At 46.1% G+C, this 13,070-nt stretch overlaps 1 protein-coding gene across 1 annotated transcript in view; it reads left to right on the top strand.

Moving 5' to 3' along the window:
* LOC124971130 (uncharacterized) overlaps positions 1 to 9,675 on the top strand; it is a 29,940-nt gene extending 20,265 nt beyond the window's left edge. Inside the window, 8 exon segments of the mRNA XM_047534921.1 lie at positions 4,343 to 4,396; positions 4,682 to 5,210; positions 5,345 to 5,398; positions 6,041 to 6,361; positions 6,364 to 6,956; positions 6,958 to 7,399; positions 7,402 to 8,369; positions 8,451 to 9,675. Coding sequence (XP_047390877.1) covers positions 4,343 to 4,396; positions 4,682 to 5,210; positions 5,345 to 5,398; positions 6,041 to 6,361; positions 6,364 to 6,956; positions 6,958 to 7,399; positions 7,402 to 8,369; positions 8,451 to 9,557 — 4,068 coding nt within the window. The 3' untranslated portion in view covers positions 9,558 to 9,675.
* The last annotated feature ends 3,395 nt before the right edge of the window (positions 9,676 to 13,070 follow it).

Here is a 13,070-nt window from a genome sequence, read left to right as displayed (position 1 = left end):
ATAAACTGAACCAGGATTTCCTTGGGTCCTGGAAAGAGCTGCATAACCAGTCAGCTATATGAAAAGGTTTTGTGTATGTGTGTGTGTGTGTGTGTGTGTGTGTAGACAGACATAGGTGCAGGCAAGTCTCTTACTTGCATTTTTTTTTCAGTTGAGGAATAATATTCCTTACCAATATTTCTTCTCAGGTCCAAAAAAACAGGAGTGACACTTCCCTGAATGAGAGCAGGGAGCTTTAACTAGGAAGTTTCCAGAAGTAGACATTTTCCAAAAAATGGGGCCATGGTTTATTCCATTCCAGATACCAGATACCAAGCAAAAGATTGTACACACACTCACATACATATGCACAAATACACATACACACATATATATACACATATACGTACACACTACACACAAATAACTTTTAAAAATATATATAATATAGTAGTATGTATACTCACACACTCACACACACACAGAAATTCTGCTTTTTTGAAGAAGTGTCACTAAGTCCTAAAATAATAAGAAAAGCTGTAGTAGCCTTGTGTAGTGGAGGTATTTGGTCTTTCAAATTAGATCCTTTTTTATTGGTACTGGGGATTGAAGTCAGAGACACTTATCAGCTGAGCCACATCCCTAGCACTTTTTAATATTTTATTTAGAGACAGGGTCTTGCTAAGTTGCTGAAGCTGGCTTTGAACTCAAAACCATTCTACCTCATCCTCCTGAGCTGCTGGGATTACAGGTGTGGGCCACTATACCTGACAATACATTTCACCTTGATTCCAAGCCCACTTGCTTATTAGTTTTGGGACTTTGATCATACTAGGTAAAAATTGTTATAGACTGATCATTAGGTCTAAGGCCAAATTGAAAAATAAAGAGTTTAGCTTTAATTCATTTAAATAATGGTTTGAAAGCTGTGGAACTGAAGACATGGTTCCCAACTCCTGGAACTTCACCTTTTACTTCCCATCTGATATCTTAATTGATTGTTCTATGGCCAGCATTTGGTGGACAAAAGTCTACTTTGGGAAACTTCTAATTAAAACTCCCTGTTCTCAACTCAGAGCATTGTCTCTCCTGTTTTTTGAACCTGAGGAGAAATAGTCGTAAGAAATTTTCTCTCTCTCTTCTAGCATAAAAAGCAGTGGTATGGACCTCCATCTTCTTGAGGTTAGGGGAGACATAACTCTCAAATCTGGAATGTGGTTCTGTGAACTGAGATGTTCTGAAGTCTTGACATAGTTTTGAGGGTGCTGTTCCAAAAATACATATATTTCATTAGTAATATTTTTTGGTCACATAATGGATATATTGGGTTATGTTATTTAAATCAATTTCTACTATTTATTTTTTTTGTGAATCCTAGAAAAAATTTAATAATATTTGCATCTCACATATTATCATTGGATATTGCTGCCTTAGGGTATTCCTTCCCAGTTCAATGTTCAATCTGTTTCCTCACAATAAAGCAGGGAAGTTAAATGAAATTTTACACTATAGTCACTATATTATTTCCATCCATGAATAATATATGGATATATATAATCCACAAATTGAAAAGACCATATATGCAACATTAAATGCAAAATCCTCCTGACTGAGCTGAATCCCACTTCTCCAAGGATACCTTGCCTTAAATCAGCTGCAGCCTGAGGACCTGGATTTCAATTCCCAGCACCTCAAAAGAAAATAAAATCTGCAGCCAAGAACCTTCCATTGTGACTTCATTTATTTATACTTTTGGTGTCATTTCTTGTCTCTAAGACGACTCATTAGGCTTAATCTGAGCATGTGAAGTCTCTGTGTACTCAGGAGTCCTTAATTAAGCATTGGCCAATTGGTATGGCCTTTGTCTCTGGAACCTGCTAGTGTTGGTAAATATCTCTAGGTTTCCTCTTTTATGTTCAGGGGACTCAGTTTGCTCTGCTGTGCAATTGCTTGAAGATCTATATGGAAAACACTGGGCCCCTCAAATGCCAGTGAATGGTGAGTGTGCAGTGGCATCCTGAGACTGAGTGGGTGGGGCTGCTGAAAGTGATGGCACTATGGTGGGAACTGTCAAATTGTGGACTAGAACCCCTGTGGTCGTCTCTAGTGTCTGCAGTTCTAGGTCTTCTGGGACAGATCAGGTCTGTATCCCCACTGGCCAGTCAAGTAGGGCATATGTCAGCAGTAGACTCTGAAAGTCCTGTCCTATCCATGCAGTGTATTTTCAGCCTCTACCTAAAGTCCTTAATGAGCACATATGTGGCAGCATTCCAGCACCTTCCCAGTGCTGTTTGGTGGATTGAGAAGGGAGATGATCATCAGAATCACAACTCCGTGTATCATTTTCTTGCACAAGGGGACTGTGGTCTGCAGGGGTCTCAGTTCTTCCTTCTGAGCTTGCTTCTCTTTCTTCTTGGGGGTAATATTGGTATTGTGGATTGAACCAGAGGTCCTTTACCACAGTGCTACATCCCTGGTATGTTTTATTTTATTTTTATTTTTTTGTTTTTGAGACAGGTGCTGAGTCTGGCCTTGAACTAATGCCTCAGTCTCCTGAGTTGCTGGGATTATACATGTGTGCCACCCTGCCTGTATTCTCTAGAATGTTCTAAATATATGGGAAGCAATGTGTCAAATTCATAACCCTGTCTCCCAGCATAAACATCAATAAAATTCCAGCTGCCGGTCCACATTCCCATTGACAACTTCCCCTTTCCACAGTACTTTTCCCATATTGCTTTTCAAATGAGCACAATCTTTTTAAATTATTTTACCAAGAACTGGATGGAACTTTTTAAAGGATTTGTTTTCTTGCTGGGTGCAGTGGCACATGCCTACAATCTCAGAGACTCAGGTGGTTAAGGCAGGAGGATTGCAATTTCAAGGTCAACATCAGGAATTTAGGTAAACCATGGGCAAGTTAGAAAGACCGGTCTCAAAATTTTAAAACAAGGATTGGGGATGTAGCTCAGATTTAACTTCCTATGTCAAATTCCCAGCACCTAGAAAAAAATCAAAAGCAAAGGATTTTTTTTTGTTGTTGTTGTTTATTGGCATTTCACATTGAAAAGACCCCTGCCCCATCAGCTCAGGCCTATTTTAAGAGAAAAAGAAAAATCATTAACGGGGCATGTTAAAGGAATTTATCTGAAGATTTAGCTAAGAAAGGGGCAAGATAATTGGGAAAGTCAGAGCATGTCTTTCATTAACAGGAGCTGATAAGCGGGAACTATAAAACTGTCCTGTAAAACTTCTGATACCAGATTCCTGACCAAGGACAGAGTAAATAGGATGAGATAACAAAGGACTGTAAATGACAAAGTAAAATTATGGCCTGTGAAGCATGTTATCTTAAGTTCTGAGCCGCTCTGACCCCCCCCCCCCCCCGAGGGCTCGGGTCAGCTCCCCTGGGCTTCACAGATAAGATGGGAGAGGTCTGTGTTTATACATTCTTTACCATTTTTACAACCCGTGCTGCAGGCAATTTGGGAAAACCTGTGTCTCTATCTATCATCCCCCCTCTCCAGTTAAAGTAAATTTATGGCTTTTCCAAGGATGTCTAAATGCTGGATTCAAAATAGCCAATAAGATACCTGTTGCTTACCGCGCACGCGAAACCTGCCCCTTTACCCTATAAAAAACCTGTACCCCAAAGCCCGGTGTGCCAGTTCACCGAAGCTCCGGCTGAGGTTTTGCTGAGCACCCGCAGGCGCCTGTGTACCAATAAACAGCCTCTTGCTTTTGCAGCCAGTGTCTTCGCGTGATCTTCCTTGGACAGGGGGACGGAGGGTCTTTCATCTGGAGGTCCCACCGACACTTGTGTTCTTGCTGCCCCGAATCCCTGCCCGAGGAAATTCTGGAAGAACTACTGGGAGGTAAACTGGCCAGCTCGAGCTCGTTGTCGTGTTTGTTTCGTGTTTCGTGTTTGTTTCTACGTCACTTGAGCGCAGCGTTTGTATGATCACGCGTGGTCACTTTGTACTTTGGGCAGCCCGAGAAGGAGTTGACGAACTCAGACTTCTCCCCTGCTACCCTGGGAGACGTCCTAGGGGTCCTAGTTCCCGATTCGTCGGGACTTGTTTTTGGTCGGGGGGGGGCTACGCTCCCCGACACCACTTGGTACCTTCAGTTTGTACCGAAGACGCGCAGCGTTTGTAATTTGTTGCTTGGCCGGAGGGGCTTGCGCTCCCCGACGCCGCTTGGTACTTTCGGTCTGTACCGAAGACGCGCAGCGTTTGTAATCTGTTGTCTTGTCTGCGTTCTCTTGTGCTTGTGCCTGTTTCTTAATTTCCTTTTTACCAGCGAGACTGAAATGGGGCAATCCATGGTAACCCCCCTGAGTCTCACCCTCGACCATTGGCAGGACGTCCGAAACCGTGCCAGCAACTTATCGGTCGAGGTCAAAAAGAAGAAGTGGGTAACCCTCTGCACTTCTGAATGGCCAACCTTCAACGTAGGCTGGCCCAAAGAAGGGTCCTTTAATCCCGATCTTGTTTCACAGGTCAAATCCCACATCTTCACTCCAGGCCCTAAAGGACATCTTGACCAAGTTCCATACATCGTGACTTGGGAAAACCTGGTTTTTGACCCGCCACCATGGGTCACCCCCTTCGCTACCCCAAAACCCCTCCTCTCTTCCCTTCCTAACGAACCCTCCCTTCCTCCTCCCACTCCCGCTCCTTTTATTCCTGTCCCTCCTCAGACCACCCAAACCTCTAGACTATACCCTGTACTGGATAAATCCAAGCCCTCCGCTCCTCCTAAGTCGAAACCTCGGACTGTCCTTCCGCCCGAGGAAAATACCTTAATAGATCTACTAGCAGAAGAACCCCCACCTTACCCTCCTCAACCTCTCCCCGACACCAACCCTCATCCGGATTCCTCCGAGGAGGATGAGGAACCCCCAATTGCCGGAATCCTCCCAGACCCCTCTCCAATGGTGGGAAGACTCCGAGGGCGCAAGGAGCCTACAACTTCTAGGGAAACCTCAAAGGTTTTCCCCTTAAGACAGACTGGAGGCCCTAATGGTCAATATCAATACTGGCCTTTCTCTGCCTCTGACCTTTATAACTGGAAAACCCATAACCCTTCCTTCTCGAGTGACCCTGTAGCCTTAACCTCTTTAATTGAGTCCATTCTAGTGACCCACCAACCAACCTGGGATGACTGCCAGCAGCTTCTCCAAACTCTCCTCACATCCGAGGAAAGACAAAAAGTCTTATTAGAAGCCTGTAAAAATGTTCCTGGGGACAATGGGCGTCCCACACAGCTCCCCAATCTGATTAATGAGGCTTTTCCCTTGACGCGGCCTGATTGGGATTACAATACTGATGAAGGTAGGAACCACCTACGTCTCTATCGCCAGTTACTCATAGCGGGTCTCCATGGGGCCGGACGAAGGCCCACCAATTTGGCTCAGGTAAGGCAAACTGTTCAGAGGGCGGACGAAACCCCTACTGCATTTCTAGAAAGATTAAAGGAGGCATATCGAAGGTTTACTCCTTTCGACCCAGATAGTGAGGAACAGAGAGGCAATGTCTCTATGGCATTCATTTGGCAATCTGCCCCTGACATTAGAAGCAAGCTACAAAGGTTGGATAATCTGCAGGATTTCTCCCTGGCAGATTTGTTAAAGGAAGCAGAAAAGATTTACAATAAGAGGGAAACTCCAGAAGAAAAAGAAGAGAGGATTAGGAAAGTGCAGGAAGAAAGAGATATAAGATACCGAGAGGAATTAGATAAGAGGGATCAAAAGCGTAATAAATAAGTAAAGTACTGGCCACAATAGCTCAGACAGGGTCAAAAGGGACTAAACCAGAAAGAGAAAGGGGATGAAGCAGGCCCCAAGTGGAACACGACCAATGCGCCTACTGTAAGGAAAAAGGACATTGGGCAAAAGACTGTCCAAGAAATCCCAAAAGGCTCCCCGACTCAAGGAGGTACCCCAACAAAACCCCTCAACTAACTTTGGATGATGAAGATTAGGGACGTCAGGGCCAGGAGCTCCCCCCTGAGCCCTGGATAACTCTACAAGTGGGGGAGCAACCAGTAACCTTCCTAGTGGACACAGGAGCCCAACATTCAGTGCTGACGCAGGACCCCGGACTCCTAAGTGGAAGGACGACATGGGTCCAGGGGGCCACCGGATGCAAACCGTATCGATGGACCACTAAAAGAGAAGTCCACCTTGCCTCAGGTAAGGTCTCCCACTCATTCCTGCATGTGCCCGACTGTCCATACCCATTTCTAGGAAGAGACTTACTAACTAAACTAAAAGCCCAGATTTGTTTTGAGAATGGAAGGGCCTCCATAAGTGGGCCCAACGGGGTGCCTCTCCATATATTGACTTTTAACTTGGAAGATGAATATAGACTATTTGACCAACTCCCGAACTTGGCAAAGATATGGACTATTGGCTCAGCTCCTACCCAGAGGCCTGGGCTGAAACTGGGGGAATGGGAATGGCAATACGCCAAGCCCCCATAGTGATCTCACTCAAGACCACTGCAATACCTATCAATATTAAACAATACCCCATGTCCAGGGAAGCTTACCTAGGCATTAAACCGCATATCAAGCGGCTCCTAGATCAAGGCATACTGACACCTTGCCGATCACCCTGGAACACCCCCTTACTCCCAGTCAAAAAGCCAGGGACTCAAGACTATCGCCCGGTCCAAGACTTAAGGGAGATAAACAAGAGAGTGGAAGACATCCACCCCACGGTACCCAACCCTTATAACCTCCTCAGTACCTTGCCTCCCACTCATACCTGGTATACTGTCCTAGATTTAAAGGATGCATTCTTCTGCTTGAGGTTAAGTCCCCAGAGCCAGGCCCTATTTGCATTTGAATGGAAGGATCCTGAGGAAGGACTCTCAGGACAATTGACCTGGACCCGGTTACCACAAGGATTTAAGAACAGTCCCACACTTTTTGACGAAGCCCTACATCAGGACTTAGCTGATTTCCGGGTAAAAAAACCCCTCCCTAATAATGCTCCAATACGTAGATGACATTCTAGTGGCGGCCCCTACCGAAGAAGAATGTATTGAAGGGACCAAAGCATTACTGCAGGCTCTAGGGCAATTGGGGTACCGGGCCTCTGCAAAGAAAGCACAAATCTGTCAGACGAAAGTTACCTACCTCGGATATGAGCTTCATAATGGTCAGAGATGGCTCACCGCAGCCCGGAAAGAAACTATCTCGAGTATTTCCACTCCCCAGAATCCCAAACAACTACGGGAATTCCTGGGGACAGCAGGTTTTTGTAGACTATGGATTCCTGGATTTGCAGAGATAGCAGCCCCTCTGTACCTATTAACAAAGCAGAACAGCCCTTTCGCCTGGACAAATGAACACCAGAGGGCATTTGATCACATCAAACAGGCCCTCCTATCTGCCCCTGCCCTGGGTTTACCGGACCTTTTGACCTCTTTGTTGACGAAAAGCAGGGATATGCAAAGGGAGTCCTAACCCAGAAATTGGGGCCATGGAAATGCCCAATCACCTACTTGTCAAAAAAATTGGACCCTGTGGCATCAGGATGGCCTCCCTGCCTCCGGATGATAGCAGCAGTAGCAATCCTAATTAAGGATGCTACTAAACTGACTCTGGGACAGCCACTAACCTTGTTAACTCCACATGCCATCGAAGCAGTAATCCGGCAACCTCCTGACCGCTGGATCTCCAATGCCCGGCTTACCCACTACCAATCTTTATTGCTGGACACGGACCGAATCCGGTTCGGTCCTTTAGTAACTCTAAACCCAGCCACGCTCCTGCCCCTCCCCGGGGGACCCGTCCCCCACAATTGCCAACAGATTCTTGCAGAGACCCAAGGAACCCGACCAGATCTGTTAGACCAACCCATGACGGACGCGGAGTTAGTCTGGTTCACTGACGGGAGTAGCTATTTGCTAAACGGGGAACGACGAGCAGGAGCAGCTGTCACCACTGAATCAGAGGTAATCTGGGCGAGCGCGTTACCGGGAGGAACATCAGCCCAGCGAGCAGAGCTGATAGCTCTGACGCAGGCCTTAAAACTGGCTGAGGGGAAGAAACTCAATGTATACACAGACAGTCGGTATGCCTTTGCTACCGCCCATATCCATGGAGAAATATATCGGCGGCGAGGGTTATTAACCTCAGAGGGAAGAGAGATCAAGAATAAGACTGAAATCTTAGCCTTATTAAAGGCCCTCTTTCTGCCAAAGAGACTAAGTATAATACATTGCCCTGGCCACCAAAAGGGAGACCATCTAGAGGCAAAAGGAAACAGACTGGCAGACGAAACTGCTAGGAATGCAGCTTTAGGCCCACAACTCCTAGTGACTACCCTATTGCCACAAAAGGTTAAAAAGCCACCCGAGGGCTTCGAGGAACGTTGGGTCTATGAGGACCCAGATTTGGACATTGTGCAACATCTAGAGGTCACCTATAACCCGGCTGAAGGCACATGGGAATACCAGGGAAAAACTGTAATGCCTATCAAACACACCAAAGAACTAATAAGATCCTTGCACAGACTTACTCATTTGGGAGCTAAAAGGATGAGAACCCTCTTGGATCGTGGAGAAGGAAATCTATACCTGCCCCACAGAGACTCAATCATCAGGCAATTTGTGAGAAATTGTCAAGCTTGTGCTCAGGTTAACGCAGGTAAAATAAAATTTGGGATTGGGACCTGGGCCAGAGGGCACAAGCCTGGAACCAGTTGGGAAGTCGACTTTACAGAAATCAAACCTGGTATGTATGGATACAGGTATGTTTTAGTTTTTGTGGACACTTTTTCAGGATGGGTAGAAGCATATCCCACTCGGCATGAGACTGCTAAAGTCGTAGCAAAGAAGCTACTGGAAGAAATCTTTCCAAGGTATGGTGTACCTGGGGCTATTGGTTCAGACAACGGGCCTGCCTTCACCTCCCAGGTAAGTCAGTTAGTGGCCAGTACATTGGGGATTAATTGGAAATTACATTGTGCTTACCGACCCCAAAGCTCAGGGCAGGTAGAAAGAATGAATAGAACTATCAAGGAGACTTTAACTAAATTAACGCTTGAAACTGGCACTAGAGACTGGGTGCAACTCCTGCCATTAGCTTTGTACAGGGCCAGGAACACCCCTGGCCCTCAAGGACTAACCCCCTTTGAAATTCTGTATGGTGCCCCACCACCTGCTGTCAATTTCTATGAAACTGAGATTTCTGCTCTGTTCACCCCCACCCTGCAGACCCATTTACGTGCATTGCAGTTAGTCCAAAATGAAGTCTGGAAGCCCCTAGCAGCAGCCTATAAGGAACAACTGGAGAAACCAACAGTGCCACACTCCTTCAAGATAGGAGACACCGTCTGGGTCCGCAGGCATCAGAACAAAAACCTTGAACCTCGCTGGAAAGGACCTTACACCGTCTTGCTGACCACCCCTACCGCCATCAAGGTAGACGGCATTGCAGCTTGGGTCCACGCATCCCACGCGAAAGCTGCACATCCACAAGACTCCACCCCTGCACCCCAGGAATCAACATGGAGGTTACAACGCACCCAAAACCCACTAAAGATAAGACTTTCACGCTGTTAATTATCTTAGCTTTGTTTCCCATGATGTCCTATGGCAGTCCACATGTATCCAGAAATCTAGTTTGGTTTATTCACAATATTGAAACTGGAAAGAAACTGGTCCTGGCTAAAGGGCATCATGCCCTAAATACCTGGTGGCCGGACTTGACTTTTGATCTTTGTAAATTAGCCGAAGGATCTTGGGAACACACTCAGAAAACCAAAGGGGACTCCTATCCACCCTGCAGATTCCGATCCTGGTATTTTTGCCCTGGGCGCACCCGTACCTATCAATGTGGGGGGCCAGAGGCCTACTATTGTGCCTCATGGGGTTGTGAGACTAGTTCAAATGGGTATTGGCTCAAGGGAAAACCTAGAGATGACTACGTGCAATTTTTAGAGACAACCCCAGGTGAATCTAATGTAACTATCAGATTTACCCAGGAAGGAAGGAAACAGATAGCATGGCTTCAGGGGTACTTATGGGGGGTTCGTCTATACACTCGGCAAGGCGACCCAGGGCTCCTATTCCGAATTCAGGTAGAGGCAGAAGAAACAAAAACCCCAGTAGGCCCCAATTTGGTTCTTGGAGACCAGCGGGTACCCATGCCCCTGAAGAGACTGGAGCCCACAGTCCCCGAACGGAGAGAACCCTCCAAGGCCATACCCCCACCTACTAGCCCTGCGTCCACACCAACAGATAGCGTCCTTCCTAGAAGCCCCTTTGTTGAATCTCCTCCTCCAGGCACTGGGGATCGGCTGTTGCGCCTAGTCCAAGGAGCTTTCCAAGCCCTTAATTCCACCAGTCCAGACAAAACCCTAGACTGTTGGTTATGTCTCGCCTCTAACCCACCTTATTATGAGGGAATTGCCACCACAGCTAGTTGGACAAATAGTAGCACCCCTAATAGCAAGTGTTCCTCCCTACCTGGCTCTAAATTTACAATCCCTGAAGTCAGTGGGCAAGGCCTATGTATAGGCAAGGTACCTAGGTCACATCACTCCCTTTGTAATCAGACCCTCCCAACTCAGGACGGCCATCAATATATCTGGGGACCTAATGGAACCTACTGGGCATGTAACACAGGACTGACCCCTTGTGTGTCCACTGCCATTCTAAATGTCACAACCGATTTCTGTGTATTAGTCCAGCTATGGCCTAGGATATCCTACCTACAATCAGAGTATGTTCTGGGTCACCTAGAAGGCCAAAAGAGGCACCCCCTGGAACCCATTAGCCTGACCCTAGCTCTGTTACTAGGAGTAGGGGGAATTGCTGCAGGAATCGGTACAGGAACAGCTGCAATAGTACAGGGAAATCAATACTTATATCTACAGGCCGCCATGAATGAGGACCTAGCTGCTATGGCGAAATCCATTACAGCCCTAGAAAAATCTCTTACCTCCCTTTCTGAGGTTGTGTTGCAGAATCGAAGGGGATTAGACCTACTGTTCCTACAGGAAGGCGGTCTTTGTGTGGCCCTAAAGGAACAATGCTGTTTCTATGCTGACCATACAGGAGTAGTCAGAGAAACCATGGAAAAGGTAACAGAAAGATTAGCCAAACGGCAGAAAGAATTTGAGGCACAACAAGGATGGTTTGAACAATGGTTTAGTAAGTCCCCCTGGTTGACTACCTTGCTATCTACTATAGCTGGCCCTCTGATAATTTTAATACTAATTTTCACCTTTGGGCCCTGCATCTTGAACAGACTAGTGCAGTTTATGAGGGACCGACTCTCTACAATCCAGACTATGGTCCTTACCCACAGTACCAAATGGTTAAGCAAACTGATGGATACTCTCCCTAACCGAGGCAAGATGGACAAATGGATATAAGATTCTATCCATGATAAAGAAAAAGGGGGGGATGAAAAGACCCCTGCCCCATCAGCTCAGGCCTATTTTAAGAGAAAAAGAAAAATCATTAACGGGGCATGTTAAAGGAATTTATCTGAAGATTTAGCTAAGAAAGGGGCAAGATAATTGGGAAAGTCAGAGCATGTCTTTCATTAACAGGAGCTGATAAGCGGGAACTATAAAACTGTCCTGTAAAACTTCTGATACCAGATTCCTGACCAAGGACAGAGTAAATAGGATGAGATAACAAAGGACTGTAAATGACAAAGTAAAATTATGGCCTGTGAAGCATGTTATCTTAAGTTCTGAGCCGCTCTGACCCCCCCCCCCCCCCCCGGAGGGCTCGGGTCAGCTCCCCTGGGCTTCACAGATAAGATGGGAGAGGTCTGTGTTTATACATTCTTTACCATTTTTACAACCCGTGCTGCGGGAAATTTGGGAAAACCTGTGTCTCTATCTATCATCCCCCTCTCTAGTTAAAGTAAATTTATGGCTTTTCCAAGGATGTCTAAATGCTGGATTCAAAATAGCCAATAAGATACCTGTTGCTTACCGCGCGCGCGAAACCTGCCCCTTTACCCTATAAAAAACCTGTACCCCAAAGCCCGGTGTGCCAGTTCTCCGAAGCTCCGGCTGAGGTTTTGCTGAGCACCCGCAGGCGCCTGTGTACCAATAAACAGCCTCTTGCTTTTGCAGCCAGTGTCTTCGCGTGATCTTCCTTGGACAGGGGGACGGAGGGTCTTTCAACATGTTAGAAAAGTAGAGAAGCATTACTTGACCTTTGTAAAAATACATGTATTTTTATCCTCCCTTTGCCTCTCCAAGGTCAGACACCTTGTCAGAATGACTTTATAATGAGAGTCCTCCTTGTGGAATTTATGTTAGAGGGTCCTCATTTCCCCCTCTGGTGTTTTCCTGGTCCTGTATTTCACAACTGTCTGATAGGATGATCCCATAGCTTCCACATCTAATGTCTCTTGAGAGTCTAGTGTATATCAGCACTTGGGTCTTGTTAAAGAACAGTCCAAATCTCTAGAGGGTATAGTTTCTCAGGGAAGTATCTGAGTGCCCTAAAGCTGGAAGAAATCTGGTGTATGCTTTATCCAAAGGGCACTTCAGTTTTTTCCTTATCTGGGCTACTGTGAATATTGCTACAATGAAGATGAGAATGCAACCATTTATTTAACATGCTGATTTCACCTGCTTTGGAAATGCACCCAGAATTATTATTGCTGTGTTAGTTTTTAAAGAACTTTCAACTTTCAATACTCTTTAAAAAAATGACTGTACTATATTCATATTCTATCAGTGTTAAAGTGTTTCTTCGATATTCATATGGAAGTACTCCATATTTGGAGGTTCCACCGAGATTTATGCCAAGGTAAGTAAGCTTCTCTCTCCACGCACCCCGCATCTGTTTGAGGTTCATCTTTCTGTCTCTTTATTTTTGGAGGGCAAAATGGGCACCCGTCGGCTACTTAAATGCAGTTAGTGCAGCCGCCATTCTTAAGACTCGGGTGAGAGGTTTCCCGGCCCCGGCAAGTTTCCAATCACCTGCTCTGTAGGCATGTTGGACTGTGCTGAAGCCGTTTCCTACTTTTCTGTCCAGGCCCGGAGCGCAATTGCCGCCAGTACACAGTGTCCCTAGTCCTGATCTGACCAGGATGCATGGAGG

Source organism: Sciurus carolinensis, chromosome 19, assembly GCF_902686445.1.
Source record: "Sciurus carolinensis chromosome 19, mSciCar1.2, whole genome shotgun sequence".
NCBI lineage: Eukaryota > Metazoa > Chordata > Mammalia > Rodentia > Sciuridae > Sciurus > Sciurus carolinensis.
The sequence above is the reverse complement of the archived record's forward strand: the minus strand, read 5'-3'. Positions and strand labels throughout refer to the sequence as shown.